The following is a 20,616-nucleotide window of genomic DNA, read 5'->3' on the forward strand; positions in this document are numbered from 1 at the left end:
GGGTATTGTCTGATTTACCTCCTGGTTTCAAGGCATCAGGAAGTAAGTGGATCCTCAAAAGGAAAATGAAGGTGGATGGAATAACTGATACGTATAAAGCTAGATTGGTTATCCAAGGCTATAGGCAAAAGGAAGACATTGACTTCTTTAGTACCTATGCTCTTGTTGCTAGAATTTCCTCTATTAGATTATTGTTACCTCTTGCAACTATACATAATCTTGTGATACACCAAATGGATGTGAAAACTACATTCTTGAATGGTGAGTTGGATGAAGAAATTTACATGAAACAACCTGAAGGATTTCTGATGCCTAATAATGAAGAAAAGGTGTGCAAGTTGAAGAAATCGTTATATGGTTTGAAGCAAGCACCAAAACAATGACATCAAAAATTTGATGATGTGATATTGTCTAATGGTTTTACATTATACCAGGATAACGAATGTGTATATAACAAATTTGATTCTTCTGGTAGTTATTGTCTATATGTTGATGATATGTTAATTTTGGTACCGATCAAGGTAAAGTTGATAAACCCAATAAATTCTCATCATCTAGTTTTTTACATGAAAGACATGGGGGAGTCTGAGGTAATTCTTGGTATAAGAATTTGGAAAGGAAACAATGGGATTTCAATTTCTCAATCTTATTACATTGAGAAAATATTGAAAAAGTTTAACTTTGAGAATTGTTCTCATGTAAGCACTCATATAGATCCTAATCTTAAGCTTCAACCAAATAAAGGATCTTCAGTGTCTCAAATTGAATATTCAAGAGCAATTGGTTGTTTTATGTATGCAATGATTAGCACTAAGTCTGGTATAGCTTTTGTTGTGGGAAAGCTTAGTAGATATACTAGTAATCCTAGTACAAATCATTGGCAAGAAGTGAATAGAGTATTCAAGTATTTGAAAGCAATCGAGGATTATGGTTTGACTTATAGTGAATATCCTTTTGTTTTGGAAGGTTATTCAGATGTCAACTGGATTACCAACTTAGAATATCACTCTTCTACAAGTAGTTGGGTATTTCTTCTTGGATGAGGAGCCATTTCTTGGGCATCCAAGAAACAGACTTGTATTACTAACTTAACTATGGAGTCTGAGTTTGTAGCATTGTCTGTTGTTGGTAATGAAACTGAGTGGCTAAGGAATTTGATTTATGAAATTCCATTATGGCCTAAACCAAAATCTACCATTTATATCAGACGTGATAGTGCTGCAACCTTGGCTAAGGCTTATAGTCAACTATACAATGGGAAGTCTAGATACTTAGGTGTTAGACATAACATGGTTCGTGAGCTCATCATAACTGGTGTGATATATGTGGAGCTTGTGAGAACTCAATTGAACTGGGCGATCATCTAACCAACGGGTTAGCAATATCTTGTGTATAAGACGGTTATAGGGATGAGTTTAAAGTCCACCTAAAATCTTTTATATTGAGATACCCAATTCCCATATAGTGTAATATTAGATATTGAATTCAATGTGGAAAGCTTGATATTTGAAGATTGGAACACATTATCATCATCATCCTAAGGTATGTGTTCAATACTACAAGTAAAAGAGGTTGAATTATATTCTTAATAGTTCTTTTGAAAATTTGCATTTGCAGGTGCAAGAATAAAAGGACTACCTATATAAGCATGAAGTTTATCTACTTCAAGAAATTAGGACTTGGATTTGATATGCTTAATGAAGGATGGGACACAAGCTAGTAAAATATGGTGTCAAGTTAAAGCTTGTGAGAATGTAAACTGTTATGTGTATTATCTTCATGTATTTACTATGAATAGAAAGGGTTCAATCCTTAGTGAAACCCTAATGTTCGAATATTTGGAATGAATAATATACTAATGTGAAATTCAATCGTCACGACATTTCATTTATGAATCAATTTGTTGTTGTTATGTTTTGTTTTAAGTTAATCAAGATTACACTTAAGTGGGGGACCTTTGTTGGTGATTTGTTATCATCAATATTATTTAAGTGTAATAGGATTAATTTGTTGACCAAAAATGATCTTGATAAATATTAAACAAGTAAGGGAGATGTGGAGTGCACACTTGTTTAATTTTGATCAAGTTTCAAAGTTCACTGTCATTTAGAGGTGAAGCCTTTGAACGAACGGGGGTACGAGGGCAACGCCCCTGGCTGGTTTTTGACTTTTATCCAAATACCCGTTTATGACTGTTTTTGGTGGTTTGTGACAGTTTGAAACTACCATATGACAATTTTTAGGCATAGATCATAAATCAGTTTTTGGTCTCATTTTTTGGTACATTCGAAATTGATAACAATCACATTCTCTGTTCTTGCTCTTATATTCTGAGTCTTATCCGATTAAAGATTGAGATTACCACCCAAATATTTTAATCTGAAACTGATATCACAATTCTCAGAAATTCCAAGCCTTTCTATACCCCAAATTTCTAAAAAAAAAATAGATAAGAAAACATCCTTGCATCTCTCCTTAGCTTGTGCTTTGAAATCCTCTTCCAACTTGACATGTATTAGATCAATGTCAAAATTTTCCTCGTCGTATTCATTAGAATAATAATATGTCTTGCTGGTTTCAAAAGATTCCTCTATAAATACACTGCAAGTAAAAATGTATGTCAATAATATACTTTTGACTAAAAATCGGTGTACATAAATGAATAATGGTGTGCGATTTGTTGATGATTTTAGTGCACACTGTCGTTTTATATAAGTGGAACTAACATTCGAGCTAAAGGGCTTCATAATTTGTACTCTAATATATGTTCGGGTTTGTGCGGAGTGCACGTATGTATAAGATCGAATTAGAAGCCGGTTCGACGACAAGTCAAGGGTCTAGGAGCAGCGCCCTTGGGTTCGGGGTTTCCAAAGGGGCGGCACCCCTTTGGCGGGGTGTAGGGGCAGCGCCCCTAGCGGGGTCCAAGCGGCAGTGCCCCAAAAACTTTTCAAAATACACATATGGGAACATAGTGGGGAAAACGAATTCTTGATGGTGATTATGGTAAAACTGACGAAATTCGTTAGTTTTGGAAACCCTAAATCCTCATTATAATCCGGATTTCCTTGACTTACTTCTGAAGCAACCAATGACGATCAACCCTAATTCAAACCCTAATCTCGTTTATTATATAAACGACTCTTCTCTTTGAGAAGAGATATACGAAATTCTTAAGCTCTTGCTTTCATCAAACAAACATAGAATCTTTCCAGTAATTTGACTTACAACTTCTGTGCCCAAAATCGTAAGCGTGCTCTTGGATTATCCTAGGTTAATTTTCTTGCAACCTAGACATATAGTAGAAATATTAGTTCAGAAAATGTTCTCACGATCCAAGTGATATCCGGATCTCCACTACAAACCCTACTTTTTCCAACATGATTTACATTCCACATATGAGATATTTGCACGGTAAAACCTTAATTTCTCTTATTGGTCTTCGTTTTTACCTTCGCATATGAACACCCCCCCCCCCCCCCCCCCCCCCCCCCCCCCCCGGTTAAAAGCCCTAAGTTATTCACATTGCATGCCACACACGATGCCATACAAGCGTGTTACTGGTTGTCCATCGGGTAACCTTCTACTTTCCTAAAATAAATTGATTAAAATAACAAGTAATTTGGACTTAATTGCTAAAAAAGAAATACTAAGGTTTAATTGAATATAAGTTGAAAATATAAAGGATTAAATAAAAATATTTACCATTTGAATGGAATAGAATCAAACTTGACGTAAGCATACAAAAGAAATTGGAATCTGAATGGGGCCACTTTCAAAAGACTCATCGATCGCGATGCCGACATCACACTTCACTTTCCGCCGATCCAAAGTAAAATATCCCTCCGGCCAAATTTGACCGTGGTTGAGTGTCGGTCACTTCGTCTAAACTCCACGTCTTCATCGCCGCTGCTAAAAGTCAACATATATTCTCAAACTCGACTCCAGATCTATTTCACTGTAATGTGTAATGTGTAATTTGTGGATCCGAGTTTGAATTAGAGGCGATGGATTCGGTGTCGATCCGTGTTCCTTACAAAAACCTCAAGCATAATGCCGATGCGGAGGTTGAAATGATGAGTTTCCAGGAAGAAGCTGATCCACGGATCGAATCCGATAATTCGAATAGATTTTCTAATGGAAATGGCTCCAATCATTCCTCTTCTTCACCTCAAGGATTGCCGACGGAGAATTGTAGCTTGATTACGCTGATTTTGAGCTGTACGGTGGCTGCCGGAGTTCAATTTGGTTGGGCCTTGCAACTCTCGCTTCTTACGCCTTATATCCAGGTCTCTCTTTTTAATTTTAACATATTGACAGCGAGTTTTGGTGAATGTATGAATAGATGGATATATGTCTATGCGTTTATCTGCGTGTGTCCGCTGTCATCCATTGAAGCTTGTGCACTTAGGTTGAATATACGTATAGTGATTAGGTTAGATCCCTGGTGATAATACCTTGCTTGTCGAGGGTTTTAATCCGCTTATCCCTTTCCTGATTGAGAAAGAACTGCCTGAATATTTTGAGATAGTACATACTTAATATATCCGGGATTCATGATACCTTAGATATGAGATTGGTTGGGGATTCCAATTCTGGGTACTTGAAATTTAAGTTAGGAAATAGAGGCTTGGTATAATGCTGTGGCTTAGTCCAACTGACCAAAAATACTCAAGATAGGACTACTTATCTATGCAAGTGACATACTGATGACATATGCAAGGCCATAACTATTATTGGAAATTAGGTGCATGCACACAGCATCACACACCTACACATAATGCCTTCCTCTCTCAGGAAAATCTAAGTAGTTGAGAGATCATATCTTGCTCTTATCTGTAACTTGTCATTTTTTGTGTACTTGGAATGTAAGTCTTGAAGTGGACTCTCAATTGCATAGTGTAAGTTTGGGTGCTTTAAGCATGTTTCATGATGATGGTGGTTGATGAGAACTTACTTTCATATCTAATTTGAACTGAAAATGAATATTCCGTCTCCTTCCTATACTTCCTAGCTGGGTAATTCTGCATGACTTTATGAAGGATTCGTATGAGAAGGTCTTTTTGAACATGAATAGAGCTAGTGCCTGATGCACCAAGGCTCCTAGCCTTTATGCAAGTTGGGGAGCATAATTGTTAATGGGGCGCTTAGGCACTAAAAGTTTTTTTAACAAATTGGATCCTTGAACTGTTTAAGGCCCATGATGTTGATGAATAGTAGCTCGGCCTCTGAGGTGCATGAGCCCTTTTGATGAATCATAAAATATTTTTGATTGCACCTTGTTATTTCAAATAAGATCTCTTTTGCAAATAGCATATCTGCTTCAAAAAAGATAAACAAGATTCAAGACTGTTAAACATTGTTTTAACTAATGTGATGATATGCACTTGAAAGAGGAAAGAAAAGATTGAACTAATATGGATATGCATATGCCTCTTATCCATCCCTTCACTTGTCTTCACTTATTTCTTTTGGTGATCTTGTCAAATTTAGGTGCAAATGTGTAAGTTGATCTTAATGTTAATGTGAGAGTAAGTAGTCAATATCAATTAAAAGTTAATGGAATGGCAGTGGGCTATTTGGTGCTGATATAAATGTTTCTCAGTCCCAAACTTAACTCAATTATTCCCTTTTTGAGAATGTCTTAAACTGAATAAAAAGTTCCCTTTTTGGTATATTACAACATGAAACAACATATATCTGTGTTCTGATATCATATCATACTAATATTGGTGCATTAGCAAGACTTACCTTTGGGATAACTTTGTCTTTTTATCAGTTACAGGTCAAGTTAGTTTGTTATTTTATTTTTGTGGTCAAACTTTTTATTGACTCCAACTTTTTGTTTGTTTATGTCAGACACTTGGAATAGGGCATGCGTTCTCTTCATTTATCTGGCTTTGTGGGCCCATTACAGGTCTTGTGGTAAGTCAACATACCATTTCTTTTATTTTTCTGATATTTTAAGGCTAGAAAATCTTTTCTTTTTATACATGCCCATTAGTTACAAATGGCCCTACCTGATCACATGCATGCATTTGTTGACACTGATGTGTTTTTACTTTTACTTTTTACTTCATCAATATATAACAATATCTATGCAATCATTATATAAGTCACATGGTTCAATGAACAGGACACGTATCATCCTATGTCTCTCATAAGAGTAAATTACAAAATCACCCCTGATATCAATTGCATCTCTATGTTAGGGTACCAAACATTCTGCTGTTATACTGACTAAATAAACATTGTTTTTCTTCCTTCTTTTTTCTTGTTTTTTGTAAATTGATCTCAAATTATCATATGTTTTTTCAGGTTCAACCTTGTGTTGGTATTTGGAGTGATAGATGCACTTCAAAATATGGGAGAAGACGACCATTTATCTTAGTTGGATCCCTAATGATATCAATTGCTGTGAGCATTCACATGACATAAATATATTTTTTTCAGCAGTTTTATTTTACTATATTTTGTATCCACTGAACTACATTTTGCACTTTAGGTGATAACTATCGGGTTTTCTGCAGACATTGGATACTTGATTGGAGATACAAAGGAACATTGCAGGTTTCCACTTTCTTCTTTATAGTTTATATCTCTCATTTTATTTCATAATAATTGATTGTATATAACATAATTACATAATGCAGTGTGTATAAAGGTACACGAACAAGAGCAGCTTTTGTTTTCATCATAGGTTTCTGGATGCTGGATCTTGCTAATAACACCGTTCAGGTAACAATTTATAAAAAAGATTTATTTATTTATTTATTTATTGATTATTTAACTTATGTTTTAAACTATTATTTTAAATTCAAGTAACAATTGTAATAATTTCAGGGCCCCGCTCGAGCTCTCCTGGCTGATTTAGCAGGTATGTGCCAAGTTTTCTGAATTCCTCAAACTTACTTTAGATCAAAACCCTAAACCCAAATCTGTTAATAGTTTCACCTTATGATGTTTATGTTATGTGTCTAGAAATGCTAATAATAATATTTATTCATTTATTTGATAGGCCCTGATCAGAGGAACTCAGCAAATGCTATATTTTGTTCATGGATGGCAATTGGAAACATCTTAGGGTTTCTATCTGGTTCTAGTGGAAATTGGCACAGGTAAATTATCTATTGGAAGTCTTCTTGTTATATTGTATGGTTTTATTTGACTTTTTTTTCATTGTTTTTTTCTAATTAATTTGATCATATTCTCCATGGCAGGTGGTTTCCTTTCTTGAAAAGTAGAGCTTGTTGTGAGGCATGTGGAAATTTGAAGGCAGCTTTTTTAGTTGCAGTGGTAAGTTTTTAATGGCTAAATATAAATATATCTAAAAATTGATAAATTGACAAGCAAAAAGCCTTCAAATGTTTCTAACATGTTGTTGGCAATGGCATGTTTGCAGATTTTTCTTACATTTTGCACACTGGTGACACTCTACTTTGCAAAAGAGATCCCTTTAGCACCAAAACAGCATAAAAAGTTATCAGATTCTTCTCCTCTTCTTAACAATCATCAGCAGACTGGGTCTGAAAATTCAGACTCAAAACCGCTGACAAATTCTGGTAAATCATCTGAGGATGAAGAAGAAGATCAAGTTGAAACTTTTAATGATAATCCAGGGGCAGTTTTGGTCAACTTGTTGACCAGCTTACGCCATTTACCAGTAGGGATGCATTCAGTGCTTATTGTCATGGCTCTCACATGGGTAAGTTTTTTAAAATGAAACCAAGGGTAAAATGGTCATTTTTCTTTTGTTAACTTTTTTTTTTTTTTTATATATGTACATGTGCAGTTGTCATGGTTCCCTTTTTTCCTTTTTGATACGGATTGGATGGGGAGAGAGGTTTATCATGGGGACCCAAAAGGAGATGCTGCCAAAGTTCAAGCTTATGATGAAGGTGTTAGAGAAGGTGCTTTTGGTTTGCTATTGAATTCAGTAAGAACAACAGTCTTGCATTTTTATTTCCTTTTCCAAATTCTAAATACTCACTAAATTCATATTTATAATCATTTCTCTGACCACAAAAAGTATTGGGCAGGTGGTTCTTGGTATCAGCTCTTTCCTGATTGAGCCAATGTGTCAGTGGATGGGTTCAAGGTTAGTCTGGGCGTTGAGCAACTTTGTTGTGTTTGCCAGCATGGCAGGGACAGCTGTCATTACCTTAATTTCTGTTAAACAATCTCAAGGAAATCAAGAAGTTGTTGGAGAAAATGAGGCAATCAAGAATGCATCTTTGGTTATCTTCGCCATTCTTGGTCTTCCCCTTGCTGTAAGTATACTCAATTCTTTGGTTACTATAATTTATTAATTTTTAAGTAAATGTAAGTATTTTACTATGATTTAACCTGTGTGTATGTTGCAGATCACTTACAGTGTTCCCTTCTCTGTCACCGCAGAATTGACTGCTGATACAGGTGGCGGCCAAGGTCTGTACCAAAATTATCACCTTTTTATAAACGGGTCAAATTTGTCACCTATAAACACAACTTAACATATTGCTTATTTTGATTTGTTTGATGTGGCATTCAGGATTGGCAATTGGAGTTCTAAATCTTGCAATCGTTATACCTCAGGTAGCTTGATTCTTTCTTCATGGTTGTTTTTGTATTTTACAAATTTTGTTCTTATTGACATCAGTCTGAGTCTGAGTTTTGATATTGATGAATAGATGGTGGTGTCACTTGGTGCGGGCCCATGGGACGCGTTATTTGGTGGAGGGAATGTTCCAGCATTTGTTCTTGCTTCTGTAAGTGCCCTTGCTGCTGGTGTATTTGCATCGCTAAAGCTTCCAACTCTCTCAACCAACTCTTACAAGCCAACAGGTTTTCATTTTGGGTGAAACAACTTAATGACCTGAATGTACGAGGTTTTCAAAGCCATTCTTAAGATTCGTTCATTTTTCACATGTTTTTGGGTTTGTACCTTTATACATACGAGCACTGTATATCGTTTATAGTGAGAAAGAAATTTTAGCGTAGGACAACCAATTAATGTTTTTTTTTTTTTTTTTGACAATCATGTAATCTATTAACTAAACCCTCACTACATTATTATATCAACGTTAACTTTTTGGTGTAAAATATATAACTCTTGTAGTATTCGTTGAGTATGAGAAAGATAACCTCGAGATTTAGTAAAATGTGTTTATGTTGTTTTATATAATTGTATGCATGTTTAAAGTTGTTTTAAGAATTGTAATTTGAGGCTATGAGATTAAAAAAAATCGTACTATTTAATTTGATTTACTCTTTTCTATAAAAATATGTAAGCAGTAAGATTGCTTCAAATAGATTTGTATTTTATGCAATTTCACGTGGTCCCCACTCCGGGCCATAAATCGCACCCGAAGTACCAAACTAATCCATTTCAGTTTTCCCAGCTTAATTGGCGTAGAAGTTGCCACGTGGCTTCTTCACACCATCATCACACTTCAAAGTTCAAACTCTTCAAAACTGATCACCATTCAATCCTTAACGGATAAAACCACCACCTCCATCATGGCAACGGCCTCGACTGCTACGACCACGACCACCACCCGCCTGCTATCACCGACCACCACCTCCATCGCCCATCAAACGCTCCGTTCCACCTTATCCTCCTTCACAAAACCCGCATCCCTTAAAACTCTCAGACTATCCACCAAACTCCACGTTTCTTCCCCTACCGACAAACCCATTTCCACCACCACCACCACCAAACCCACCCAGGAAACCATCTTTTTCGACGGCGGAGCACACTACGGTGACCTCGTAGCAAATCTCCTCCTGGGTTTCACTCTCGTTTGGCTGCCACTCACTCTAGCCGCAGTTCTCAGAGGGTTTTTCTTGCGATACAGATTCACAAACTTACGGGTCACTGTGATATCCGGGTTAACGGGTCAGGACAGGAGTGATTTTTCATATAAAGTCGTCAAAGATGTTCAAGTTGTACCAAGGTTTATTGGTGAATGGGGTGATGTGATCATCACTTTAAAAGATGGAACTAAGGTTGATCTAAGAAGTGTCCCCAAATTTAGAGAAATTGCAAAGTATTGTTTATCAATGGTTGAGAAAAAATCTGCTGATGAATTGGAAGAGAGCGGTGGGGCTAAAGGGTTTTGATTTTCGATATGCACACCACCTGTTCGATCATATGACACTGGGAAGTTGAGGTTTGAATCTGGTTTATGGTGGGTTTTCTTTGATCAGAAGAGGTATGTACATTTTCATAACTGCTAGTTTGATCAATATTTTCGGTTATATATATGATGGATGGTATAATTTTATGTTTCAGAAGTTACTTGATGTTGAAATTTGATGTACATTTGATATTTTAGTAATTGAAGGTATCAAAATTTTCTGTAATTCGCGTTTGCAGAAAAGAAATTTACCATTTAATTTTTATCTCCAATTTACAAATTTATTTATACATTAGATAGCAACAACAAAGCCCTCTTCAAATATCCACACACCGGTAATTGGGTGCTAGCCCAGAGATAGATAGATGGAAGAGGCCTATCCCTATTTTGACTTTTAACTTGATAGTGGAGAATTCGGACCCTAATTGTACGTTTATTCAATAAATCTTATTAAATAAATGTTGATCATTCATTTTTTTAATGATTAGACAATTTAGTGGTAACATTTATGGAATAAACTCACAACTACTTTTGAAAGTTTAAAGCTACTACTATTGCTAAAGACACGACTTCGAAAATTTAGCCACGACATATGTCATAACACTTGCATTATAATATAGCAAGTATATCCAAATCCCATTTGGTTTGTTTATATCTATGTACTATGTCCTTGCATTTTGAGGCTTATTGCTTTACTATAGTCTATACAACATGGGCTTCTTTTTCCTAACGGACTTTTAACTCCACAAAGCCTATTGATGCATTAATTTGACCCAAGTCTTCTCCACTATAATGACCCATTGGTCTACCATATCCTTTCAATTATAGTAAACCTAAAAGCCACAAACAATTCGATTTAGCCTTTCTCTCTCTCTCTTTTTTTTTTCTCCATATAACATGACTTCTATCGTTAAGAAGTTTAAACCAATCTTTTGGTTGTTTTCCTTTACATATAATCTCACAACAAGCTGGACCATGATGTACTTTAGGCCCGTTTGTTACACAATATAAAATATAAATGTTGTAGTATGTTTGACATACATTAAACTCATACAACTGAACCGGTGTTAATAACAAAAAATTAGTAGTGGTAGTATACATATCATGTATTGTGGAGTTGTGGATGAAGGTATAGGTTCACATGCATCAATGACTTGTAATTCTACACGTTAAGTAGTTGTAATTATGTAAAAGTATGAAAATACATAACAGTTTTATGTGTCAGTGAGTAGTGATGGAAGCCTGGAAGGACACTTTAATTTGAGAGGTTGGAAAGGAATCTATTTGAGTACCTTCACTTGTTATTATTGACTGACTTCACCATACATATATATGCAATATCTTTTCCCAAGTACATTCCCTCTTAGCTAGCCAAAGGACAATCATTCTCCTCCAACTCATAAAAAAACAAATTTATCAACATTTTAAAATAAAACCAATCTTTATAAAAAAAGTTTTTCCTCTTAATACCATATCATTATGTCTGAAAAACGTTGTGTAATATATTAACGAACTAGATGAGCCGACATAAGAACAAAATGTCAGTTGTTGAAACTTGAACTCTTAAAATAATCCATTTGAAAATAAGAAGAGTTTTCTACAAAAATGTTATTTCTCTTGCTTATTCTAAGTTGGTCCACATAGTTTTATCCTACGAACATCATCTGAGAGAGATGTAAGTCAGATATATATCATCCAACTAGATATGCTAACATATAAGCCCAATGTTCACAAGAAGCCTAATCTATATTGGAATGGGAACTCATATAAACTTTTAAAACAATCACTTTGTAACCATTTTAAAAATAAGAACAAATTTCTAGAAAAAAAAAGTTATTTTTTCTAGCAAATTTTAAACTAGTCCACATGGTTCTATCTTGGAATTGAAACTCCACATTGTTGTTCATGTTTTTGAGGAAGCATTAATTATTTATGCAAGCATACAACCTTGGAAGTGTGTTATGTTGTGGGGGCTTAAAATAAGACAATTTTATTAACATTAAAAAAAGGGGGGCAGGAGTAGGAGACACCATGGATGCTTTTGATCTGTATTTTGAGTGATTCCATGGTTTCTTTATCTGCCATTTGTTATCATACAAGTTATGATGCATGATGGGGATTAAAAAAAAGAAGGATCCTAGACGGTGGTGTCTATTCAAAGTGTGGTGGCAGGTGGTGGCTCCGCCTTACCCCTTCCTCTCTTTATTGAAATATGTTAAAGAGAAAGAAGAGGGCCTAATGGTTGCATACTTGGTTTCTTCTTTTTTTCCCTTTAGAACTTTGCAGGCTGCAATGGGTATGTTCCCCTTTTTAACCCGAACCCACCTCCAAAATGAGTTTCTTATAAAATGGGTAAATGATTTAATGTGGTAAACTACATATATAAATCTTTTCATTTGATTTAATACAAAAAGAAATGAATAATTTACTAGAAAAAATCGAGGAAATAATGTTTTCAGATTTTAGTTATTTATTATTTCTTTCATTTCTTAAAATATACTTTTATTTTCTTAAATATTTTAAAAACATCATTTATCCATAAAGAAATTGAAAAAATGTCAATAATAATCACTTTTTAAATGTTTTTACCACAAAATTGCGCAAAAAGAGTAAAAATGATCTTTTTTAGCCATAATTTTCACAAAATGTCTCTTCGTTGATGTGTAGTTTTAAACTTTTAATGCACTAGTTTTTAATTTATAATTTCTAATTTATCGCATCTAAACCACATTTCAGGTAGTGAACCCGATCGAATATATTATAACTTTGATAAGCAAGGGTCTCGATAACAAGTGGAACGGTAGTGAATTAATTTTAGAATTTTTAATTACAGGTTATACAAAAACACAATAAAATAATAAGAAAAGTTTTATTAAATTAAATCTCAACCAAACAATTAAATAGTAAGTCTTGATAAACTGACAGAAAACAAATCTCTTTAGGTTCTTTGATTTATTTATTCATGTTCACCAATTTCTAAAATGATTAGGTTCATATTCACTATTACTAATCCTTTAGCAAACAAATCAATTCAAATAGTGATCAGTTGATTAAAATAACATGTTTCCTAGTGTTCAGTTCGTATCAAACAATACTTGTAATAATTGTCAATTGAATTTGTCAATTCAATCAACTTAAATGTGATTGTTCCTTACACATGCTCACGCATTGATTTACTTATTTTCTAATTAACCCTAGTTTCATGTTCACTATTCCTACGCATATAATCTTATGTTCACAAAACTATATGATTCAAGCAATTAAGAAGATGTTCATGCAACTCCATAAATTGATATTTAATAGAAAATAATTATCACTAACATATAAGGATCTTTAACAAGTCCGACAAGATAAATTAAACACGAATAAAACAATCCAATATAGCAATTAATCCACAAATTCAAGGTTTCATCTAATCATAAACTCAAAGGAGATAGTTTTAATACCAAAATCAGAAAGTAAAAATATAGTGGCATCACAATGGAATACTAAACATGGTCACGTTAACAAACCACATGATTACCGACACAAATCCGCTCTCTAATCCTTTAGATCTTCGTTCCTGTCAGCTTAACGGCCCTCCGACCACCTTCTAGACCCTCAAAACGGCCAAATATGTGTTACTTGTCAACTAAGGATCGATGGTAGTCGAAATCTCTCTTCTTGTAAGTTGAAATCGCTTTTTATAAACTTTGGACCGACTTACGTACGTTGGGCGTACTAAGAAAACCATTCTGATCCAATCTTCAGACCCAAGGCTAGTACGCTGGGCGTACTCACTAACTACGCGGGGCCTAAGCTTTATCTCAGCAGTACGCTTGGCATAAATGATATTACGCTGGGCGTAATGGCTGCCTTTAGCAATTTTCTTTCTTTTTGCTTCTAAGCCCGAATTCCGTTCCAATCATTTCTTTTCCGCTCTATCAACAACCAATAGCTGTAAATTATAATTCAAAACATTATAAGTACCTTTTAGTTCTAAATAAGAATAATAAATGCTAAAATATTAAGATATGATATATAAAAATATTTATAAAAATACACATATCAGTCGTCTGCCAAAGATGATGTCATCCACCAAAGATGATGTCATCTACCAAAGATGACATCATGTGCAAAATTATAATTTTTTTTTGTTTGGTCCTGACTATGAAAATCCTCGGTGACTGCGAATGGTTATGTCATTTGTAATTTTTTTTTTCTCATGTATTGTTTTATTATTTTGACTGCGAGAATAAGAATTTCTGCGAAAATTCGTATAGTTTAAGAGATTTATCTTATAAAACAAAAAGGTTCCTATTATTTCTTATTTATGATACCAACATCCATGGATAAAACTGTATTTGTACGATACAATTGCTGCATAGGATTCCTAATATTTATTTATGTTTTATAACTTTTAGGGGAGCAGTAAAAGATGACTCAAAATGAGGGTGTAAAGATGGAAAAAGGTAGTTAATAAAAATAAAGAAAAAGATATAATATGCAGAGAGATAGCAACAGTAATAGTAGCATATATCTACTGCATACTATGACTTCAAAAAAGGCAACTCCAATGTCCACAAGAACCCCACCCCATGGATCCAAAGCAAACCTAATTTTTATGTATACTATTTACATTCTTTTTCGTATGCAAACAAAATAAATTATCTTATTCTTTTTCTCTTAACAAATGTCAAAAATAATTTTCATTTATTTAATATCTTTTCACGGTGATAGAATAAAGGGTTAATTTTTTCAAGGTGATAAAATAGTATTAAGTTTGCTTTTTGTGTAATTAATTTTTTTATTGCATTTAATGTGGTATTTTTTTTTCTCTTTATATTATTATAATGCATTTCAATTGGATAATTATGTCATATCAGATGACAAGGTTGACACATTGTCAGCGTCACGTAAACCTGAATGAACAAATTCGGTCACATTTGAATATCATATTGAGTACCTTTAGGATTCGATGCTAGTTTATACAGTTGAAATATAACTTAATAATGTAATGAGATCCTAAAAAAAGTTTAGTCACCTATTAACCCTAAATTAAACATGTTTATAAAGATCAAAACAGGTTAGATATAATCTGGCTATCAAAAAATCATGTTCGTATATGTTATTGAATTCTTTTTTGGAGCATAATCTATGAGATATAATTTAGTGAAAAGATTTAAGAAAAAGTGGTGTGTACTCTTGTTAGTTTGTTGCTTGTGGATGTGGGGAGGAGATTAAAGTACCAAGTTCTCCCTTTTATGATTTCACTTTGTATTATAAGTCCAACTTAGAATTAGAGATAATATAAAAGAGGGTCTCGAGGGAGCGCCTACTGCTAACCTACATTCTTCTATTTGGGCCCTTCATATTAATATACAATTAGAAATTATCATTATTATCGTTAGATTTATTATTTTTATGTGATTATGATGAGAAAAGATATGTTCATACAATCATATCACGTGAATAATTAATGTATCGGTTTTGATATAAAACATTATTCTTATAATGGGTTAATATAGCTTTCAGCCAACTAACTGTTTGAAATATCTATTTTGTTAAAACCTTGGCTTTTGTTTTTAGTTCCATTTATGTTTTGCACTTGAGATTGTTATTGGAACAATTTACTTGTCAATCTAACCTGTTAATGTAATCATTTACAACTAGACCTAGTCAGTTATGCTTTTATATTTCCTTAGATGTACATTTGAATGTAATGGTATTTTTATTAGACTATAGGTTATTACACACAATAGTTAGGTTTATTATTTGTGTATAAAAATGGATTTACCTATTTTCCAAAAACAGGGTTTTCCCAAATTTGAACATAAATTCATAACTTGATTCATTATTGAAATATATAACAGTTATACATTTGTGTGTCTCCTCCATGATATCTCAGTTTTGGCATATTAGATGCTGATAATGGAATTAGGATGAATGGGAAATTAATATCTAAAGTGAGGTAGTTGGAAATATTGGACAAAGAGGTTGAATAAGCCATCCCACATAGAAAAAGAAGTGAGTTTATAAGTACAAAGGCCTTTAAGCCTTTTAAGACTTATAACATATAACACTATGAACCAAAATGAACTGTATACAATTGTTCAAGATCAAATGTGAATGTACCACCGAGTGACCATAAAAACTTAGGTGTTTTTAAGAAAATATTTCTTTAAGAACTAGAAATTTATTAGATTTTCAATTACAAAATTTGCATTAAACATAGTTTTAATCATAGATTGTCGATTTTAATTTCATGGTCTCTTCTTTAAAAATTGATGTAAACTTGCAGATTATAGATTTCTCTCAGTGATTATGCACCTTGTATGATAGGTGAAACACACGAAATACTATTAGACACTACTCCTCTACTTCTTACTTGCATTCTTCTATTATGTTCAAGGTAAATACCAACTTAGCTAGGTTTGGGGGGTCTAAAAGAACCACTTTTAGTTGTTGTATCATAGATTCATCGAAAATGAGGAACTTAGAGAACTTAAGCAACTGTTAGGTATGTAAGGTGAACATAGAAAATTTACATATGAAGTGTAGTGAGTATGTGGATTATCTATAATTTAAAGCGAACTTGATCTTACACAGCCTGTCATGTATGTCACGACGATTCACACACATATAAAAAGAAACATTGTTGCGATAGTTGAACTTTTCTGCCGGTGGTGCATTTGTAAGAGAAAACCTTAGTTTTAAGAGATCAACAAGGCTTAGAAACCTTCCTACTTATGTGAGATGGATTAAAAATACATTAACCTCTTTTTCCAATTTATCAAACTGTCTCACTTTAAAGATTAATTTATCATTTATTTTAGTTAATTTCGTTTTGAGTTGTATAATATATTAAACAAATGTATCACAACAGAGATCACAAATATATAACTATTTATTTATTTTAATCATGTGTACGATAAATCATGTTCAGAACTTGAAAAACTCATTTACCAAAATTGGTTGAACCAATTTAGTCATGTTGCGCATAAGCTGGTCCAGACACCCTTGTTAGGAGTGACCATTCTTTCCAGAAAAAAGACTATAATTCAAATGCAAATAATAAAAATATATATTGAAAGCATTTCAGAATTGCTGAGAGATTTCTAATATAAACCCTATCCCATTCTCCTACAAAGATCACATCATCTGCATATAACAAATGAGAAATATGAAGGCAATTTGATGGAAGTTTAACCCCTCTGATCAGGGTTTTGTCCCGTGCACTTTTCACAGCAATATGTAATCCTTCCATATATCAGAAATCTCAGCAATTCTAAAATGCTTCCACATTTCATCTGGATTAAAAGTCAACTTCTATGAGTCTCGATTATTTGGAATAAGGGTTTCAGATCAGGAATCTAAGGACTTATCCAGAGTGTTAGGGTGTGCTGAAGGATCTTTCCCATTTAATTATTTGGGAGTACCAGTAGGAGCAAACATGGGTTTGAAGAAACAATGGAAACCTATCATTCACAAGTTCAGATCTAAACTATCTAACTGGAAAGCCAAGACACTCTCATTTGGCAGCCGCATTACTCTTGTCAGATCAATTCTAAACAAATTACCTACCTACTTCATGTCTCTTTTCAAAGCACCACAAGGAATTCTTGACACTTTAGAAAAGATCAGAAGGAATTTCCTATTGGGGGGAGGGGGAGGTGAATTAAAGTACAAAGTTCATTGGATTGAATGACAAAAACTAACAGTTCCTATCTCAGATGGTGGTATAGGGGTCTCAACACTAAAAGCACATAATTTGGCACTACTTATCAAATGGTGGTGACGTATGATGAATGAAAATAGAAGCCTATGGAAAACAATTGTTATCAGTCTACACAATCTGGCGATGAAACCTGCGCACTATATTGCTAGGAAGACCTTTACCAGGGTTTAGTGTAACATACATAAAGCAGTTAAAGCTATGGGGGTATTGATATTGATATTCATCAAATATTCAGACTTATTCCTAGATCTAATATTCAAATTCTGTTCTGGAAAGATATTTGGTGTGGAACAACAACATTTTAGGAAAAATTCCCTCATCTCTACAAAATAGAATCTATTAAAAATTGTTTATTGTGGGATTGTCTGTCCTAAAACGGATTCTCTTGGTGTTGGAATGTCACAACTAGAAATTTAGGGTTGAGATTGTGAAGCTTGTACAAAACAAATTCCTCAATGTAACCTTGTTGCATCAAAATAGTGAAACTCAAACTACAATGTTATATAAATTCATATGAGCATACATTTAGAATCAAGTCGAAATAGCCTCTTATAAGCCTAAGTTTGACCCAATAGCTAAACAAAATCGAATTGTAGGCCTTTGCTTAGAGTTCTCGGCCCAAATACCTTATTGGGCCGAAAACCCTTTCTTTGGTCCTTGTTGGAACGAAAACCCTTTCTTTGGGCCTTGTTGGACCGAAAACCCTTTTTATTGGGCCTAATTAAGTCCAAAGCCCATACACACTTCAAACCGAGAACCCATCAAGCAGATAGGGTGTTTTCAGCCACCCTAAAAACTGAATACCCCACTTATATATTGATGAAATCGGTTGGGGATGAGACAAAAAAACCAAAAATCTTGCCACCTCATAACTTTACCTTGAGTTACCCACCATACATCAATACCTCACATGCCATTAACTTCCATGCACCCATGAACTACACCTTATAGACCACCATGCATCAAATCTCTCAATTCCCTCCTCCTTTTTTTATAGTTGCGGCCAACACACACATACACACACATCACAAATTCACTTCACTCATTTTGCTTCCAAAAACCTCTCCCTTTTCTCTCAAGTTTTCGTGAACTACTTTCAAAGGATGATACTTCTTCAAGTGGTCCTTGAACATTTTGGTAAGTTCCTTGTGTAACCCAAGTACTTTTATACATGTTAGTGTTAAAATCACTCCATTTACACACCCATTTCGTGTGCATGATCCTTAGAACATCACCCATTTTCTAATAGTCTTCAAGTTACACAAGGCTACGCTCAACAACTTCTTTCTTATTCTTCTTCCTACCACACAAAATCAGGGTGAGCTTCATACCCCACTATTTTCGTCTTTTTCATACTTTTTTTTGGGGGGGGGGGGGGATACAAGTCCATTTTCAGTTAACTATTGGATATTTGCATGCACCCATATGTTCATGTAGCAATTTGTGCTTGAAATGTGGAATATCTGTCACACCCCGAAACTGATGGCGGAAACATTCCGGGGAGGAGGACGTCATGTAAAGTATCACAACCAATATACATAGGAAGCATAGTAAACACAACCATTACATTACATAAGAATATTTACATCTGTTTGAAAGCAAAATAATACATGTTTTATATAAACATCAGTTTGAACAAAAGTAAAGACGAGACTTATATACACTCCGTCTTCTCCAAAATAACGCGGGATACCTGTCTAACGAGAACCTGAGAATGCAAGCAGTTTTAAAAATATCAGCATAAAGTTGGTGAGTTCATAAGCGGTTTGTTTATGGTAAAAGAATAAGTTTCCTTTGGTGTTATGAAAAGTTGTTATCCAAGAAAATCCCATATTTTCTTATAAAAGAAGTTTAGTTATCCATTTGTTAAACATCCAGTTTATGAAATGTTAAGCTATCCCACGAAAAACCCTTATTTTCCTTAAAAGTTGGTGGTTGGTTATCGATCCGGAATGAAGTGTACAAGTATCTACCATACTTGTAATGTTAAGTGAAGTTTCCTGAAAGCCTGGTTATCCTTGAAAAGTACATTAGTTTTAACACGTATATAAAACTAATAAGTAGGTAGTAAACTAATTCCTAAGGGTATTAGTTCACTAGGATCATTATTACTTAAAAGTAAATCTCCATTATCTAAGTTTGCGAGTTCTATAACCATACGATAAACTAGATATGGCAAGTAAGAAGGCCAGTATCACTTTATGACTTTAATCACCCGTAGACCTGCCGGTCCCACTGTAGCTAGCAGCAAGGTGCAGGGTAGTCAGCCCGTATAGATTTACACACTCAAGTCACGTTCCCCCCTCTAGGAGATTTTGGTTATAGGGGCGATCCTCCACTCGCATATATTCGTGGAATGTTACTGAGGACGTGTCTCTAATCTTAAGAATAACAAATTTACAAGTAATAATACGGAAAATCCTGTTTTATGAATGGCATGAAATCCTTTGTGAAATATAAAATATAACATTTTATAATGAGTTTCACAATTAGTTTGAAAACTAACTCTGCAAGTTATACGGTTGGTAATACGGTTTTCTGTGTTAAAAACATACTAACATGTAAGTATAACATATGAAATAATAAGTTTGAGTACAAGATTCCATTGTACTTTTTCTTGTATTCCCCCCTGAAAACATGAAAAACACGGAAAATGGTGTAGGGGTATGAACTCACCCGACGAGAATGTGCCGGGTAGGATGCTAAGTGTCAGTTTAGGGCTTGAATACGCGCGAGGATCCTATGTAACATGAGGAGATACATAATTGTATCTAATTAGACATT

The 20,616-nt window shown here is 34.2% G+C and overlaps 2 protein-coding genes across 3 annotated transcripts; both read left to right on the top strand.

Annotated features, from left to right (window-relative positions):
• The first annotated feature begins 3,774 nt into the window (after positions 1–3,774).
• SUT2 (sucrose transporter 2) lies at positions 3,775–9,096 on the top strand. 2 transcript variants are annotated; one of them, XM_078968400.1, is made up of 14 exons: positions 3,775–4,286; positions 5,857–5,922; positions 6,316–6,414; positions 6,503–6,567; positions 6,651–6,735; positions 6,841–6,874; positions 7,016–7,115; positions 7,218–7,293; positions 7,400–7,702; positions 7,790–7,933; positions 8,037–8,267; positions 8,361–8,424; positions 8,528–8,571; positions 8,667–9,096. In XM_078968400.1, exons 1-14 carry the CDS (start codon positions 4,005–4,007, stop codon positions 8,835–8,837), a joined length of 1,764 nt encoding a protein of 587 aa, XP_078824526.1. In that variant the 5' UTR covers positions 3,775–4,004; the 3' UTR covers positions 8,838–9,096. The 2 variants fall into 2 exon arrangements, with proteins under 2 accessions (XP_078824526.1, XP_078824527.1); XM_078968401.1 differs by having other exon boundaries at positions 4,216–4,286; positions 6,528–6,567.
• A 318-nt stretch (positions 9,097–9,414) lies between these two features.
• LOC145009769 (NAD(P)-linked oxidoreductase superfamily protein) lies at positions 9,415–14,817 on the top strand. Its single transcript, XM_078968402.1, has 2 exons — positions 9,415–10,190; positions 14,519–14,817. Exon 1 carries the CDS (start codon positions 9,496–9,498, stop codon positions 10,096–10,098), a length of 603 nt encoding a protein of 200 aa, XP_078824528.1. The 5' UTR covers positions 9,415–9,495; the 3' UTR covers positions 10,099–10,190; positions 14,519–14,817.
• The last annotated feature ends 5,799 nt before the right edge of the window (positions 14,818–20,616 follow it).

This window comes from Lactuca saligna, chromosome 8 (assembly GCF_052625555.1).
Source record: "Lactuca saligna cultivar CGN05327 chromosome 8, ASM5262555v1, whole genome shotgun sequence".
Classification (NCBI taxonomy): Eukaryota; Viridiplantae; Streptophyta; class Magnoliopsida; order Asterales; family Asteraceae; genus Lactuca; species Lactuca saligna.